At 45.5% G+C, this 18,275-nt stretch overlaps 1 protein-coding gene across 1 annotated transcript; it reads left to right on the forward strand.

Annotated features, from left to right (window-relative positions):
- The first annotated feature begins 112 nt into the window (after positions 1–112).
- Positions 113–1,790, forward strand: LOC136386476 (uncharacterized). The gene is made up of 2 exons (XM_066357879.1): positions 113–218; positions 1,183–1,790. The coding sequence occupies exons 1-2, from the start codon at positions 113–115 to the stop codon at positions 1,788–1,790; spliced, it is 714 nt and encodes a 237-aa protein (XP_066213976.1).
- Positions 1,791–18,275: the final 16,485 nt, after the last annotated feature.

The raw sequence follows: 18,275 nt of genomic DNA on the forward strand, positions 1-18,275 counted from the left end.
CACCCCCCCCCAAACTGAAGCGCCCAATCAAGTGCACTCAGTAAAGGGCCAATCCCCATCTACTTTCTCGGGACCCTCCTCAGTTCCGTGTACTCCCCGCGGCCCACGAGTGATGCAAGCGACCCCATCCTTCAATGAGGAGGGCAGGCGCCTGAACGTTTATAAACGACGCCAAATTGCAGCCTTCCAAGCCCCCAAACGGAATCCACTGTTGTTTAGTGAGCTTTTTTTTTTTCCTTTCTTCCTCCGAACCTCCGAAGTGTTCTCCCTTCTCATTGGCCGAAGCTGCCCCTTGACGCCACCCTGGCCTTGCTCGCTGATTGGTCCATTCTGGATGTGCCCAAGCCTTTTTCCCAGGGTGTGGCGCCCCCCCCCCCCGCCCCCAACAGGGCTCTGACCCCTGGCTCCTCCCTTTCCCCAACCCCCCCTCCCTGTTCCTAATGGTACCGCCCTGGCTCCTCTCACCCGAGGCCTAGGCCGCTGCCCTTAGGGCCCCCGGACGGGGCGGGGCACGCTGGGGACGGGCAGAGGGCGGCGGTGGCGCCTTCCTGCCTAGCCCAAGGCCGCCCCCACCACCCTCTACAGCCCTCGCAGGTCCCACTTTCCTTGAGGCAGTTTTCGACCTGCCTTGGTAGCCCCGTCCCGTCTGTACGGCCCCCATAGTGACCTATCGGTCATCCAGTTCTGCAGCGTTAAATCCCTTTCCTCTGCGCTTCCCACACGCCCATCCGCCTCCTACCTCAAGTCCTCGCTGCACTCCCTTTCCCCATGTCTACACACCCTTACCCTCCCGAACCCGCCGAAGCCCCGGTCCCCCATCCTCGCGGACAGTCCATCTGCAGAATACCCCTCCCTGTGTGTGGCCGTTCCTCCCAGCCGCCTCCCCTCCTCTCTGTGGCGAGCGTGGTGGAGCGCTCCTGGCAACCCCCCCTCCCGTCGTCTCTGTACCCCCGCGCCCCCTTCTGTGTTGTCCTTTCACGTCCCTAAGTCCCTCCAATACCCTGACCCCCCCTACACACACAACCCTTCCCCCTAGGCGTCCCTCGGCGCCCCTCCCCTATCCCCGCTAGTCCAGGCCCCTCCCACCCACCCCGTCCTTTTGTCTCCTCTTTGGTCTCTAAGTACCCCGCCCCTCCCACACTCCCGCCTTAGCTCCCCGTGAGCAAGCTCTTATCATCCCAGGTCCCAGCGCCCCGCCCCCAGCCGCGCCCCTCAGCCCCCCTCCCTCCTGCGGCCCATCTCCGCCCCCGGCGCTCCGCCCCCCACCCCTGAGCCCGCCAGCCCAGCAGACCGCCCAGGTTCCTGGCTCGCTCCTCCCGCCGCCGCCTCTCCCTAACCTGCCCTTCCCGGGCCGGCGGCTCGCGGTCCCGCGCTTCCCTTCGCACACGCGCTCCGTCCGCCCAGCTCGCCAGGCCCTCCGGTGGCCCGGCCCGGCGCAGCGCGCAGCCCGCCCTCGGTGCAGTCTCTGCGCCCCTCGGCCCCCGGCACCTAACTGGCAGGCGCCCAGCGCGAACGCGGCCCAGGTCGCTCCCCCTCAGCCCGGCCCTTGGAAGTGGCCCGGGAGGCAGGCGCCCGTCGGAAGTGTTTGGGGGACGGGCCGGCGGCGGCGCCTCCTGCGGCTGAGGCCTTGCAGGCACGCCCTAGGGAGACGCGGTGACCCGACCTCCCGGGATGACTTTCCCCGGAGCCTCCTCCCGAGCTCCCGCCCCAGACCTGTGCCAGCAGCGCGCGGCGGGCAGCTGGGTTCGCAGCTAACGGGACAGGGGTGGAGATGCCGCGAGGAACCTTGAGCTGTGGACCGTGAGGCCTGAGGAGGTTAGGGCAGGTGACACTCCTCGGCCACCCACGGAGAAATGGAGAGCCCACGCTGGGCGTCTGGGGGCCCCTGCCTCCTGGCCCGGGGCCTCTGCACCAGCGGCGCAGAGCGGGCTTGCCTCTGGCCTTTTGTATGGGCCCTGCGCGAGTAGAGGGCTGAAATTACACCCTTAATTCGGGGTGGGGGCACAGCTCAAATAGACAGAAAATCCAGACACATGCTAATATACACTTTTATAAAAAAGGGTGTTAGAGGATGCCCAAATTCACCGTGTTTCCTCCCCTGAACCTCTTCTCCCTAGTCCTCACTCAGTCTTACTTACCTATTTACCCACCAGACTGGAAGCTCTTTGAAGGGGGCCCTGTTTTTTGCTGTGGCTCACTCAATGGATCCCTTGTGATTGGTGGACAAGTGGGTGTATTTGTTAACTGCCGGCCTTTGGGATCTGTGTCATTATTGTGTGACTTAAGGTTGTAAACCCGGGAGGGCCAGGACTGGGTAGGGATTACTAGCTCGTGCCAGGCACAGCATGATGCCCAAAAGGAGAGGCCATCAATGGGTTTTTTTTGAGACTGATGGAGCTAATTGTGATGAATGCATATGCCTATTTCCTCTTGGTCCCAATAGTTGGCAGTTTCAGAGCTGTATGTCCTGTGTGAGGAAAAAACTAAGGAGCTGCCTTAGCTCTTTCCCAATCCGAGGCCAACTTGCTGGGGCCCCATCCAGCTGCACTCACCATCTGAAATGCAAAGGGTGCTGTGACATTCTAGTACTGGGAATGGGTTTGCAGGGAGCCCTAAACTCCCCCACTTTAATTCCCAACAATTAGCAACTGGAGCTGAGAGGAAGGAAGTAGCCAGTTCTCAGCTTGAAGCAAACTGTCTCATATAAGGATCAAACCTGTAGCAGCTACAGTGTAGCTCTTGATCCATTTACCTCAAGGTTGAGATGAAACCCCGTGTGTAGGAGGAAGGAGGCTGCAAGCAAAGGGGACTCCATCAACAGCAGTTAACCCCCAGTAGAGGAGAGCGTTGAACCAGCTCGGCTAGTAATTCCAGGTCCTGAGAGGGAATGGTGCGGAATTAAGAAAACAGGCTTAAAGAGAAAAAGGTTGGGCTCGGAGGACTTTGCAACGCAGAAGATAGCTTGCAAAAGGTGAGCCTCCACCCCACCCCCACCTGCTTTATTTAAAGGGCAAAGTGAGGCCGTTAGCAAATCAAAGAGATCATTAAAACAAAGTCACATTTCCAAGTCATCCCAAGAAGTCTACCAAGTGCAAAAAACCCCCACCATACATAACATCTTAACTTCACAAAACAAAGAATAAAAAGGAAATTGCCTCAAGTCTCTATGAGGGACATGGGGGATAGGACCACTATAAACAATCCAGCACCATAGCTAACATGAAGGTGTTGAAAAAAATAGCCTAATTTAGTAACTTCACAGAACAAGTGAGGAGGGGGGTTGGACACTGTTGGTTTTCTGTCAGTTCCGCACACATCTGTCCCCCAAAAATCTAAACTGCAAAGACCCTGTTGACTTTCGGTTCCCAACAGAAGAGGGACAGTGGAAGCAATCCTTCCTCCCTTTCAACTACTAGTTTGTAACCTGGTCACTTTGGAGTCAGTCCAGCTCCCTGCCCACCTCACACCTCTGCCCCCAACTGGACAGGTCTTTTCTGTCCTTGCTCAGCCCCCGTCCACTGTCTTCACCCAAGACAGCCTTCTCTAAATGGACTCCATCAGTGATCCAAGCAGAAACCAACACAGTAACAATCAGACAGTGTCAGGAGACGGGCAGAGATGCCTCGGAGCTCCCGGCTTCCTCTTCTGCTTTGGCACAGATGTTCTTACTGTCCTAGAAAGAAACAACGAAATTCTCTCCCCAGACATGAAGAGAGGCTGCCCCAGGACTTAGACCCCAAGGACAAAGTTGCCCACCCAGCACAGCCTCTCTGCCCCCTATTTACTCAGAATGAGACTGTCAACGTGTATCTCTTCCCCATCATAGACAAGGCTGGCCCCCTAGGCCATTTGTCCTGCTCACCAAGGAGATTGAGGGTAGTGGGACTGAAGCTGCATCCGAGGATTACTAAACTATTCCTCAGTCCTCTTTAGATTCCCTTAACACATCAAAATATATATTTAGGAAAAGCTTACAGTTAACACTGGAGGAAAAACAGTAAACATAGTGTCACTTTGCCAGGTTCAACAGTTTTGTTTTGTTTAAATGTTAACGGCCTCAAATGGGGAGCAGCATCCATCAGTTAAATAAACAAGCCATTAGACAGAGACTAGAAGTGTCAACACATGACTAATCTACTAATTGGGGAAGGCATGGCTAGTGAGGAGTGAGACAGCAAAGCATGCTGGAGACTGTAGAGCATACTGATGTCACACATGGTATGTGGGTGTTGGAACCAACAGGACTTGAATTTAAATCTTACCTTTATCAGTTGTTAGCTTTGTGGCCTTCAGTGAGTTATTAACAGTTCTTTCACTTTCCTGAGCCTCTGTTTTCCATTCTGTAAAATAGGGACAATAACAATACCTACCGCATAAGGCTGTTATGGGAATGAATGAATAATACAAGTCACATTCTTAGTACCAAGCCTGCCACATCATAAGTGTTTGATGCCTGTTAACTATTATTGATCTTAATAAAGTACCTAGCACACTCAGAAATGTCAGCAATGAAAATGAAAAAGAAATCACTATGGTTGTAAATATTAGCCATAAAATGTGAATATGGGTCTGGCCAGACCCTCCCAACTACAACTGACAAATGGATGTCTTAGATTGGTTAATTTCAATTTTTAAAAAGATTTTATTTATTTAGAGAGAAGAAAGAAAGAGACAAAGAGGGGAGGGGAGGATCCAGAAGCATCAACTCGTAGGTAGTAGTAGGTGTTGCTTCTCGTACGGGCGAGCCTGGGGGTTTGAACCACTGATCTCAGCACTCCAAGTTGAAACTGTATCCACTGCACCACCACAGGTCAGGTTAATTCCAAATTTCTTCTTTCTCTCTTTCTTTCTTTCATGACAGAGACAGGGAGAGAGATAGGGACAGACAGACAGGAAGGGAGAGAGATGACAAACATCAATTCTTTGTTGCGGCTCCTCAGTTGTTCAGGGATTGCTTTTTCATATGTGCCTTGATGGGGGGGGGCAGAGCCAGTGACCCCTTGCTCAAGTCAGCAACTTTGGACTTCAAGCCAACAACCTTTGGGCTCAAGCCAGCAACCATGGGGCCATGTCTATGATCCCACGCTCAAGCCAGTGACCGTGCTCAAGCCGGTGACCTCTGCGTCCCAGTCTGATGCTCTATCCACTGTGCCACAGCTGGGTGAGGCTAATTCCAATTTCTTAAAGCCATCCCTTTAACCTGGGATTAGCTCCAGCTCTTAAGGATCACTGTCCTGCCCCAGGGTTGCTGGATTCTGGGGCTTTCTCTCCTGACACCTGATAAGAAATTTGAGATAAACTGGCCCTTGCAGGTAACCAATCCAGCAGAATCCTAGGCATCCTTCCTCAGCCAGCCAGACCCTCCATCCTGTAACAAGTATTCTGAGCTGTTCTTGGTTCCTTTCTTCCTGTTGTATGTGCAGACAGGTGGGGACCACAATACTGAGAGAGGCCAGAGTGAAAAGGAAGGTGGACAGAGAGGGCTCATAGGAACCCCAGAAAAAAATAACTTATCTAGACAAAGTTGTTGGTGTTGGCTTCCTTGCCCTGCTCTTTCCTTTTGAAACCCACTGTCCTTCGTCCCTGTCACCTGCCAAAAAAGTCTGTCTTCAGCCAAATGGATCCTTCCTTTTCTCCACTGACATTTTCCTCTCCCCTCCTCACTTCCTGTTTGTTCCAGGAAGTGGAACAAACATTTATCTGAAATGTTGGTAAGTGCTGGTTGAGAGAATTCCCTCTGCACAGGTAAGGGGTCAAGCTAGTAGTAGCTTAACCTGCCACCCCCTCTCCAGGTCTTGTAATCGCATAGGAGCCTCTTCAACTTGAAAAGAATCCTCAAGGTACCTTAAAAAGAATGAAAACAGATGGCGGGGTATTTCTGGGTCTTCCATAGGCTGAGGTGGCTTGCGCAGGAGAAAACTTTTACCCTTCGTTGTCCATCATGCTCTGTTTTGCCTCCTGGTAAGTTCTGCCCTGAGCTCAGGGCCCTGAGAAGACCCACCAGCCCCACCAGGCACTCTCCTTTCCAGTTCTACACCTGGAGTGTACACACACACACACACACACACACACACACACACACACACACACACACCAGCAACTATTTTAGTTATTAAGTTCCATCTCCATCTACATCTCCCAGGTGAACCCTGACATAGAAACCCTCCTTACTGTGCACTAAACTAGCAAAAAGCAGGTTAGCCTGATCAATTAAGCCCTCTCCACAACTTTTTATTGAGTACTAGGGGTTAATACATTCCCCCACCTGCCGCACCCAACTGGACTGCAGTTCTCAAAGCACATCAGTCACATTTTGTTCCAGACAGTCTGTGCTGTTACAACTATTCTGAGTGTGGACCAATGTAACCAGTTCCCCCACGATGTTCTCTGCTAATCAAACTCTCTTAAAGGAGCAGCTGAAATGCCCCTGCCTCCAAGAAGCTGCCCACAGTGCTGCAAGTGAAGTCATCCCCCCTTCCACCATGGGTTTGTAGCACTTCAAACTCCCTCCTGGAGGGCCTCCTTGCACATTCTGCCTGGCATAAAAATCAGTTGCAGGCTTGCAAGAATACATGTAACCTTGTGGACAAGAATTCCTTCTGTTTCTTTTATAGTTTGTTTCAAACCTACACAAAACAATGGAAGCCTATCACTGACGTTCCACAACTATTGACTTTGCCACATTTGTTTCGGCTTCACGTTTGTACCCCCTAGCCACACAAATAGTGCCTAGTGCCACCTTGAACAGCACTTGCAACAATAGAGCTGGGACTTGGGGGGAAATGATGAGCATTCAGGCTTGCAAGGCAAGTTCCCGGGGGTAACAGAGGCTGGCATTGTAGAGACCTAATATCAAAAGTTGTCCAGCCTGACCAGGTGGTGGCGCAGTGGATAGAGCGTCGGACTGGGATGCGGAAGGACCCAGGTTCGAGACCCCGAGGTCGCCAGCTTGAGTGCGGGCTCATCTGGCTTGAGCAAAGAGCTCACCAGCTTGGGCCCAAGGTCGCTGGCTCCAGCAGGGGGTTACTCAGTCTGCTGAAGGCCCACGGTCAAGGCACATGTGAGAAAGCAATCAATGAACAACTAAGAAGTCGCAACGCGCAATGAGAAACTGATGATTGATGCTTCTCATCTCTCGCCGTTCCTGTATGTCTGTCCTTGTCTATCTCTGCCTCTGTAAAAAAAAAAAAAAAAAGTTGTCCATGCTAAGTACCTGTTCTTGTGCAGGTGCTCTACAGGTTATCTCATTTCATCCTCATCACTTTATGGGCTGGCTACTGTTCTCCTCGCTCCACAGAAGAGGGAATGAGGTGACGCGCTCCACAGATGGGCAATGGCCAAGCAGGGATTTGAATTCAAGCTCTGCACCCTTTTCACTGTGTCATGCAGCCTGCCTCAAAGGGGGCCAAATAGGCTACCACCTGCTCTGCTTCATTTTTAAAAAGTACAAGACATGCTTCTTGTCTGCCCTGCAGAATAATATGCATACACGCAGGCATGCACACCCACAGGTTCACAGTTGGATTGTAAAATCCTTGCACTGATTTTGGACTGTGGGATCAGTCTTTTCATCCTGTAAGTCCCCCTTAGTCCTGCAAGCATAGAGTGGATGGGAGGGGTGCAAGGGGGCTGGGAGCTGAGGGCTGAGCCTCTGGGGGGGCAAGGGTTGAGGGAATTGGTCTGTCTCCTGGGGGCCTCCTTGTTTCAAAGTGGAAACAAAGTCTCTTTCCTTCTGCCAATACCACACATTCTCTTCAGATCTTTACAATGACCTTGCAACCCGCACCCTCCTCTTCAGCGGTGCTGCCTCCCTAAATAAACATTGTTCTTTGTAGCCTTTTTTCGTTTGCACCACCCTACCCCACATGGATTCGTGGGGTTCCTCTAGCCTGGGATACCCTCCCCACCACTCTCCATACTTAATTTATCCAAATCAAGGTTCAAGACTCACCTTCTCCCAGAAGCCTTCTCTGGACCAATTCACTTTTCCATCTGGTATGAATATTTTTTTAACCCACCTCTTGATGCTTTGCTCTCTCACTTTGTTCTCTAGTTGTTTCTTTAAAGCTGTTTCCAGGTCTCACTCTAAGCCCCTTGAGCTTACAATTTCAGCTACATAGAAATAAAGGAAAGTCTTTAAAGAAAAACATGTAATCAGCTTCCTTTTTCATCCCATGATCCTCTTGCTTCCTCTGTGTTGTCACTTGGGTTTCTAGCTTTGTTGCCACTGGCATCTTTTCTACAAAGATGGCGAGACAAAAAAGGAAATCCGCATGTTTAGCTTGATCTCTCCTTTTTACTTTTTCATTCTTGTCTTTCATTTGCCCAGATGGGAAGAGAGCTAACTGGGGTCTGAAAAGCCTTAAACCACAGAAAATTCAGCCAAAGCTACTCTCCTGGCTCTGTAGATCTCATTCTCCAAGCACTTGTAGGAGGGGAAACAATTTTGTGGCCATGTTAATATCGGCAATGCTACCTCCCACTTTCCTCCCCTTTACTTACCTTAGCTCCTCCCCTCTCCTCCCCTCCAGTCTCTTAAAAAAAATCCCCCACACAGTTACAGATAAAAGCAGACAGCCTGTTGTTCAGATTTCAGAAACAAGCAGGGAAATGTTGGGCAACAACGTTCCACAGACCAGAGATGAGTCCATCTCATGCTACCAAAGGAATTCTTTCCATTTGGCCAAATACTGGGCACTGAAGGGTCACCTTAATCTTTTAGCAGTGACAGTCGGGATAGGTCTTACCTGCCAGGCTAGAGAGGATAGAGAGGCAAGTGTTGAGACCCCTTCCCAGGCCCCACCTCTGAAATGTAAGCAGGGACAGGGGAGGCATGTCCTAGCCTTTAAAGGGCTTAATCCAAATGCCCAGCCTTCCAGTGCCTATCAGTAAAGGTACCAAAATTGATTGTAACTCTCTTAGTGTTCTGTGTATCTCCCTCCCAGCTGAGCCTGAAACTAGAGATGCTTCAAGAATGTTGTACCAGATTCTGTCTTATGCATGCTCACATATCTCCCCAAGAAGGCTGGACCGGGAAGGCTGTTGCTTCCCCATTGTATGGATGGGCTAACTGAAGCAGTGGGGGAGACATGACTAGCCCAATTATCTCACAAGAAGGGAAACTTCTTTCCAGCTTTGGGATCTCTTTATTCCTGGAGAGCATACCCAGTCACCTCTGCTGAGGTTTCCAGCACTGAGGAGTTCTATCAGAGCTTCCGGGAATAGAAGTGGAAAGGTGACAGGTGATCCAGTGCTTGCTTTCTTTCTCCTCAGTTCCATTAAGCAGGCTTCTCAGGTCACATTTTCTTTCCCCGTGATCTTTTCTGGTGCCCCTCTAGCAGCTCTCAATACCCCTTGTCCCTGAGCCCTGCTCCTATTACCTAAAGACTTTTCAAGGACCACACTATGTTCAGCCTCTCCTTCCCCTCAGCTAACTCGGGAACCTAGGGAAAGGCCTCTTGGCCTGGCCGTTCAGATGGAGCAGCCTGAGAGCCCCACATGACCGCATGGACTGGTGATAAAGATGTTCTCGAGAAAGCCAGGCTCTGCCCAACTTAGAACGCTTGTTTTGAGCGTCCTCTGTTGGAGCTATGGACTTGCACTTGTCCTAGTTTTAAGGGCTGCTATTAACTCTTGAGGGGAGGAGGTTGTACTGATTCACCCATATCCCACCCCTGTCCCCCTTTCAACCAAACAGATTTGTATAATGGAGGAGGAGGAGGGGAGGGAGAGAAAAGGCTCATTGTGCAACACAAAACAGAATTCAGACTTGCCTGGATTGGAGATATTGTTCTGTGTGGAGTTGAGGGGTCCACTGTGGCCTAGATTAAGAGAGGGGAGAGGGGTCACTCTGCAGACAAGGTTAGAGCCAGGAGTAGAAATCAGGCAGTTGTCTCATCTTTGAGGAATCCTATTCAAGACTATCTGGTTATGGTCCCTGTCAGGAACTGGGTTTCACTGGGGTTCTTCATTCTAGAAGACGGTTAAAGGTGCCTAGAGGTGGACACAGGGACCTTAACTTCCATTCTTGGCTCTGACACTCATTTTCCCTGTGTGTGGCATTAAGCAAGTTACTTCCCTTCTCTGATCCTCAGTTTCTTCATGTGTTAATCTCTAAGGTTCCATCCAGTTCTAAGAATGTACTACTTTGGGTCTGCAGAAAAGAAAAAAAAATGCTCTTCTATTGATCTTGTAGGAATAAAAATAAGACAATGTAAGGGGAAAGAATCTGGAAAAAAAAAAAAGTAAAGTACCAAAGAGAAATAAAATACTATTTTTCCTCCATTAAAATATTGTAGCCTGACCTGTGGTAGCACAGTGAATAAAGCATTGACTTGAAACACTGAGGTCACCAGTTTGAAACCCTGGGCTTGGGCTTGCCTTGTTGGGGACTGAAAGCCAACAGGGTCTTGCAGTTTATATTTTTGGGGGACAGGGTGTGGGGAACTCACAGTAAGCTGACAGTCTGTCCAACCCCCCACCTCACTTGTTCTGTGAAGTTACTAAAAGCTATTTTTTCCACACCTTCATGTTAGCTGTGGTGCTGGATTGTTTATACTCATCCTACCCCCCCATGTCCCTCAGAAAGTCTGGAGGCACTCCTTTGTTTTGTGAAGTTAAGTTGTTATGTATGGTGGGGTTTTCTGCACTTGGAAGAATTCTTGGGTTGCCTTGGAAATGTGACTTTGTCCTAATGATCTCTTTGATTTGCTAATGGCCTCACTTTGCCCTATAAATAAAGCAGGTAGGTGCATGGAGGCTCACTTTCTGCAAGCTATCTCTTGCCTTTGCGAAGAGACCTCCTGAGCCAATCCTTTTCCTCTTTAAGCCTATTTTTCTTTTTCTTTTTTTAAAGATTTTATTTATTGATTTTACAGAGATAATGGAGGAGGGATTAAGAAGTATCACTCACAGTTGCTCCACTTTAGTTGTTCATTGGTTGCTTTTTGTATGTGCCTTGACCAGGCAAGCCCAGGGTTTCAAACCAGCAAACTCAGCATTCCAGGTTGACACTTTATCCACTGCGCCACCACACGTCAGGCAAGCCTATTTTTCTCAATTCCACACCATTCCCAATCAGGACCTGGAATTACTAGCCATGCTGGCTCACGGCATTGCCTGGTCAAGGCTCATACTGGAGTTGATGCTTCCTGCTCCTCCCTCTTCTCTCTCTCTCTCTCTTTCTCTCTCTCTCTCTCTCTCTCTCTCTCTCTCTCTTCCCTCTCTCTAAAAATGGATAAATAAAATCTAAAAAATATATTATAAAACTATCACATTCTCATTGTAGAAATATTAAAATTACAAGAAACTATAATGATCATAAAAATCATTTGTAGCCCTAGCCCAAAAGCTCAGTTGGTTGGAGCATCATTCAGAAGCACAGAGGTGGCTGGTTCAATCCTTAGTAAGGCACATACAAGAACAACTCAATGTTCCTGTTTTTCTGTCTCCCTCTCCCTGCCTTTCTCTAAAATAAATAAATAAATAAAATAAAATAAAAAAGTCATTTGTAACCCACTGCATAATTTATAATTATTAATATTCCAGCCCTTTATATTTATTATATATTTTAAATAAAAATGAAATCCTGTTGTCTTTAAGTGTTTGTAGCTTGCACTTTTAATATAAAACATGTATTTAATTTAAAACTCTGTTTATTGATTTTAGAGAGAAAGAGGAAGGGGTGAGAGAGAGAAACATTGACTTGTTATTCTACTCATTAATGCATTCATTGGTTGATTCTCATATGTGCCCTGTTGGGATCAAACCCATAATCTTGGCATATCAGGACAATGCTCTAACAACTGAGGTACCTGGGCAGGGATATATATTCCATTTTTAAATGCCATTAAATATTCTTTGAAAACATGACTTTTGAAGACTGTAGTATTCCATTCAATGAATGTGCCATAATTTATTTACTCAGATTTTTGGTGGCTATTTGGATCACTACCCTTGTTCTGTTATTATAAATATACTTCCCTATAAACATCCTTTGTGCATACCTGATTTTAAGAACAAGTAGATCAAGAGACATGTGTATTAAAGTTTTATGATGGACACTTTCAAACATACACAAAAGTAAAATAGTATAAAAAAACCCCATGTACCTAACTCCTAGTTTTTCAAGGTTTTTTTTTGGGGGGGGAGTTGTTTGTTTGTTTGTGTTTGTTTTTTAGAGAGAGAAAAAGGAAGGAGGGGAGAGAGATGTGAAACAGCAACTCATAGTTGTTTCACATTTGTGTTGTTTATTGATTACTTTTCATGTGTGCCTTGACTGTGAGGCTCCAGCCGAGCCCATGACCCCTTACTCAAACCAGTGACCTTCAGCTCAAGCCAGTGATCTTGGACTTCAAGTCATCAACATTGGGCTTCAATCCAATGACTTTTGGGCTCGAGCCAGTGACCTTGGGATCATGTCCATGATTCTGTGCTCAAGCCTGTGACCCCGTGTTCAAGCCTGTGACCCCATGTTCAAGCCCATGAGCCTGCACTCCAAATGGCAACTTTGGGTTTTGAACATGGGCCTTCAGCATCCCGAGTCAATGCTATATACACTGTGCCACCACCAGTCAGGCTCATCTCCTAGTTTCAATCTTGTTTTACCTACACCTCACCTATTTCTTCCATGGATTTTTTTTTGAAGCAATCCTGGACATGAGGCAATTTTGGTATGCATGTTTTTAATGTTTTGACACATAGTACTAAGTTGATGTATTACACACTAAGATACATACACTCCCATCAGAATATTCATACTAGTTTTGTTCACAACAGATCAGTTGCCACAAACTATAAATAACCTAAATGACTACAACTAAGTGAATGAATTTTTAAAATAACATTTATTACAATGGAAAGCCACTCAGCAATGCAAAGAAACAAATTCCTCATCCATGCAATAACAAGGATGAACCTCCTAAACACTACACTAAGTGAGAGAGAAATACTCTATACTAGTGTATAATCCCATAATGTAATCTAGAAAATACAAATGAAACTATAGTGATAGGAAGTAGGATGACTGTTAGCTCTTCAGGACAGACGCGGAGGAAGAGATGGACTATAGATGGGCATCAACAAAGTTTTGGGAATGATGGATATCTTAATGTATTTTGAGTGTAGCAGTGGTTTCATGGGTGAATATGTGTGTCAAAACTTATTAAATTGTACAATTTAAATGGATGCATCTGTTTCTAAATTATCCTTCAAGAAAGCTGATTTTTAATTTTTTAAATTTACTTACTAATTTTAGAGAGAGAGGGAGAGACAGACAGACAGAAACATCCATCTGTTCCTATATGTGCCCTTACCAGGAACCAGACCCACGACCTTTGTGTATCAGGACAATGCTCTAACCAACCGAGCTGTTTGGCTGGGGCAAAGCTGATTTTTTAAGACGTGCTTCCCAGCCCAGAAATAAACCCACACCTTTATAGTCAATTAATATTTGACAAAGGAGGCAAAAATACACAATGCAGTAGAAATAATCTATTTAATAAATGGTATTGGGAAAATTGGACAGATATGTACAAAAAAAAACTGAAACTAGACCACCTTCTTACACCATACACAAGAATAAACTCAGAATGGATTAAAGACATAAATATTAGACTCAAAACCTTAAAAATCCTATAAGAAAACATAGGCAGTAAAATCGCCAACATTTCTCATAGCAATATTTTTTTTCTGATATATCTCCTTGGTTAAGGAAAACAAAAGAAAAAATAAACAAATGGAACAACATTTAACTAAAAAGTTTTTGCACAGCAAAGGAAAACATTAATAAAATAAAAGGACAACCCACTGAATAGGAAAACATATTTTCCAATACATCTGATAAGGACTAAATATCTAAAATTTGTAAAGAACATATAAAACTCAATACACCCCTAAAAAATACAATTAAGAAATAAGTAAAAGACCCTAGACAGTTGCTCAGTGAATAGAGCATCAGTCCGACATGCAAATGTCCTGTGTTCGATCCCCAGTGAGGGCACACATGAGAAGCAACCATCAGCTTCTCTTCCCCTCCCTCTTCCTCTTCTCTCTCTCTTACCCTCTCGCAGCCAGTGATTTAACTGCTTCAAGTGTTGGCCCCAAGAGCTGAACGTACTTTGGTTGACTCAAGCATCAGCCCCAGACGGGGGTTGCCAGATATACCCAGGTCAGGGGTTCAGGGTGCATGTGGGAGTCTGCCTCTCTATCTCCCCTCCTCTTAGTTGAAAAGAAAAGAAAAGAAGGAAGGGAGGGAGGGAGGGAGGGGCTGAGGGAGGAAGGAAAGAAGGAAGGAAGGAAGGAAGGAAGGAAGGAAGGAAGGAAGGAAGGAAGGAAGGAAGGAAGGAAGGAAAGAAAGAGAGAGAGAAAGAAAGAAAGAGAAAGAAAGAAAGAAAGAAAGAAAGAAAGAAAGAAAGAAAGAAAGAAAGAAAGAGAAAGAAAGAGAAAGAAAGGAAGAAAGAAAGAAAGAGAAAGAAAGAAAGAGAAAGAAAGAAAGAAAGAAAGAAAGAAAGAAAGAAAGAAAGAAAGAAAGAAAGAAAGAAAGAAAGAAAGAAAGAAAGAAAGAAAGAAAGAAAGATCTGAGTAGACACTTCTCCAAGGAGGACATACAGATGGCCAATAGACATATGAAAAGATGTTCAACCTCACTATTTATAAGAGAAATGCAAATTAAAACCACAATTAGATATCACCTCACACCTGTCAGAATGTCTATCATGTGGAGAAAAGGGAACCCTCATGCACTGTTCGTGGGAATGCAGATTGATGTTGCCACTGTGGAAAGCAGTATGGAATTACCTAAAAAATTAAAAATGAAACTGCCTTATGACCCAGCAATTCCACTTCTGAGAATTTATCCAAAGAAACGCAAAACACTAATTTGAAAGAATATATGCACCCTTGTGTTCATTACAACATTATTTACAATAGCCAAGATTTGGAAGCAGCCAAAGTGCTCATCAGTAGATGAGTGGATAAAAAAAGCTGTGATACCTTAAAACAATGGAATGCTACTCAGTCATAAAAAAGAAAGAAATCTTAGTTTTTGCCACAGCATGGATGGACCTGGATGGTATTGTGCTAAGTGAAATAAGCCAGGCAGAGAAAGACAAGTACCATATGATTTCACTCATATGTATTGAATAGAATGTAGAATGTAATGAACAAAATATAAGCAAACTCTTAGATAAAGAGCAGGCTGACAGCTGTTGGGGGGTTAAGTAAGGGGGCTAAAAGGATTGAGCAAAAAAGAACAAAAAACATATGGACATGGACAACAGTGTGTTGCTTACTGAGGGGGCTGGTGGAGGAGGGTATAGGGGGGACAAATGATGATGGACAGAGAGTTGACTTGGGAGGGTGAACACACAGTACAGGGTACAGAAGATGTGTAGGAGAATTGTTCACTTGAAACCTGTATAATTTTGTTAACCAGTGTCACCCCAATAAATCAATCAGGACAATAAGATAAAAAGATTATGGAAAACTTCTTACAAAATAAAAATAAGTAAACTCTTACTGATGGAGTATTATATGTATAAGTAAATAAATAAATATTAAAAATAAGTAAAAATATATGCATGTGTATTTGCCAATTTGGTAGGTAAAAAACTGTATGTCCATGCCACACCTGTGGTGGCGCAGTGGATAAAGTGTTGACTTAGAATGCTGAGATCACCTGACCAGGCGTTGGCGCAGTGGATAGAGCATCGGACTGGGATGCAGAAGACCCAGGTTCTAGACCCTGAGGTTGCCAGCTTGAGCGAGAGCTCATCTGGTTTGAGCAAAAGCTCACCAGCTTGAGCCCAAGGTCGCTGGCTCGAGCAAGGGGTTACTTGGTTTGCTGAAGGCCCGCGGTCAAGGCACGTATGAGAAAGCAATCAATGAACAATTAAGGTGTTGCAATGCTTAACAAAAAACTAATGGTTGATGCTTCTCATCTCTCCGTTCCTGTCTGTCTGTCCCTGTCTATCCCTCTATCCCTCTCTCTGATTCTGTCTCTGTAAAAAAAAAAAATTGCTGAAGTTGCTGGTTCTAAACCCTAGGCTTGTCTGGTCAAGTTGATGCTTCCTGCTCCTCACCCATGCTTCTCTCTCTCTCTCTCTCTCTCTCTCTCTCTCTCTCTCTCGTCCCAGGTTCAAAACCCCAAGCTCACCAACTTGAGCACAGGCTCATCAGGCTTGAGTGCAGCTTGCCAGATTGAGTGTGGGATCATCAACAGGATCGCTGGCTTGGGTCAGTGGCTCAGCTGGAGCCCTCTTTTCAAGGCATGTAGAAGAAGAAATCAATGGACAACTAAAGTGATGTAAATACAGATTGATAGTTCTCATCTCTCTCCCTTCCTGTATCTCTCTCACACTTAATAATAATAATAATAATAATAATAATAATAATAATAATAAATTATATGTCCATTTATTTCAATATTTGAATTTATACTTCTCTAGTAATATTTTATTGGCCACTAATATTTCTTCTAGTTTTGTGAGTTGTTGATCCAGGCCCTTTGCCTAGTTTTCTAATGAAATGCTTGTTTTTCTTGTAGATTTGTAAGATTTCTTTTCATATCAGCGATACTAACAGTTTGTCATATACTGCAATTATTCCTTGAATAGGCCTTCTGATTTTGCTTGTAGTATTATCATTTTTTAAATACAGAATTTTTAAAGTCAGACTGAAAAAGACAAATACAATGATCTCTCTTTTATGTGGAATTAAAAAAAAATGCTGATAGATGAAGAGAATAGATTGGTGGTTGCCAAAGGCTGAGGAAAGGAGAAATGGGTGGAGGTTGAAATATAAAAATTTGACATTTTTATATCACCAGATCTGTATTTTTGTGTCCTTTATTGTTTCTACATTTACTTTTTTTATGTAAAAAGACTTCCCTTACTCTTGAGACCAGAGGAATACTTATCTATTTTCTTCTAGGTTGCTTGTGGCCTTATTGTTTACCTTTCTTGAACACTGGAGCTGAGGGGATAAGCAAAAGTTTTCACTCTGGATCCAAATGTAGTTTGGCACCAAATCTCAGTTCCACCTCTTCCTTACAAGCTGAATGACCAAAGGCATCTTCAGCTTCCTCTTGTATAAATTGGGGATAATAATAGTTTCCAACTTACAAGGTTGTTTTCAGAACTAAATGAAACAATATATGTAAAGTAGTTAGCCAAGTACTTAGCACATAGCTAGTGCTCAAGAAACACCAGCTACTGTAATTAGACATTTTTGGTTTTGGTTGCTCAATATCCAAACACCCTGATGATTTGAAGAGTATCCTGAGAGACACAGAGGCAGAAATTTTCTTTCCCTATTCACTGATAGCTAGGTAGCAAGGATGTGGCCCAGGATGCTACGTCTCCCTCTGGACTTTGGAACTTGAGCACTATAGCACTGCAGGGGAAAACAGCAATTATTCCTGGAAGTCTCAGCAGCCAGGCTTCCAAAATTGCAGGGGCAAGTCTCTGAAGGGGACCATGAAGTCAAGGCATGCTGAACAAGTCAGTCCTGTGGCATGATCCTAACTGCCTGCTTCCCTTGGTTCTTACCCTTTTCCTGAAGCTGGTTCTTTACATTTCCAGGCACAGTGAGATCCCCACTAGCCTTCCAACAAATTCTTTTCCTGCTCAAGTTAGAATCAAATTCCGTGGTTTACAACCAACAACCTGACTGACCAGGCTACTATTAATTTTTTATGTTTATTATATTGATTTTAGAGAAAGAAAAGGAGAGAGCGAGAGAGAGACAAAAACATTTATCTGTTCCTGTATGTTCCCTGACCTGGGATCAAACCAGCAACCTCTGTACTTCAGGACGATGCTCTATAGTGGCCAGGGCTGACTACTATGATTTAACTCTGGAATTTACTTTGACAGATGGCATGAGTTGCTCTTTTCCCTTAAATAATCAGATATCCCCAAACCATTTGTTACACAATCTATTATTTTCCCACTGATTTGATATGGGTGGCATTGTCCATTGAATGAGTGCTAATTCTCGGGACTCTCTCATTGACTAGAATCCCATACCTCTCCTAGAACTCCAGAGGGTTTTTTATTCTCTTCTCCTTAAGGAAAGTCTCATGTTCTAGAACCTCAGAATGTCTGCTTGATACCAAACCCTCTAGACAGCTATGAATTTTTGTCTTGACGCTAGAGGACTGCACTCAGAAACATGTCTTTGACTTCAGGTATCCCTACAGCAAGCAATCTGTTTGAAAATTCCAGCCCCTTTTTGGAGAAACTCAGAGGGGTTAGAGGTGTTTACATAATGAAAAG

This window comes from Saccopteryx leptura, chromosome X (assembly GCF_036850995.1).
Source record: "Saccopteryx leptura isolate mSacLep1 chromosome X, mSacLep1_pri_phased_curated, whole genome shotgun sequence".
NCBI lineage: Eukaryota > Metazoa > Chordata > Mammalia > Chiroptera > Emballonuridae > Saccopteryx > Saccopteryx leptura.

Coding starts and splice junctions, on each gene's coding strand:
- LOC136386476 (XM_066357879.1), top strand. CDS start 113: ATGCAAGCGACCCCATCCTTCAATGAGGAGGGCAGGCGCCTGAACGTT. Junction 219..1,182: donor ACGGAATCCACTGTTGTTTA/GTGAGCTTTTTT, acceptor TTATCATCCCAG/GTCCCAGCGCCCCGCCCCCA.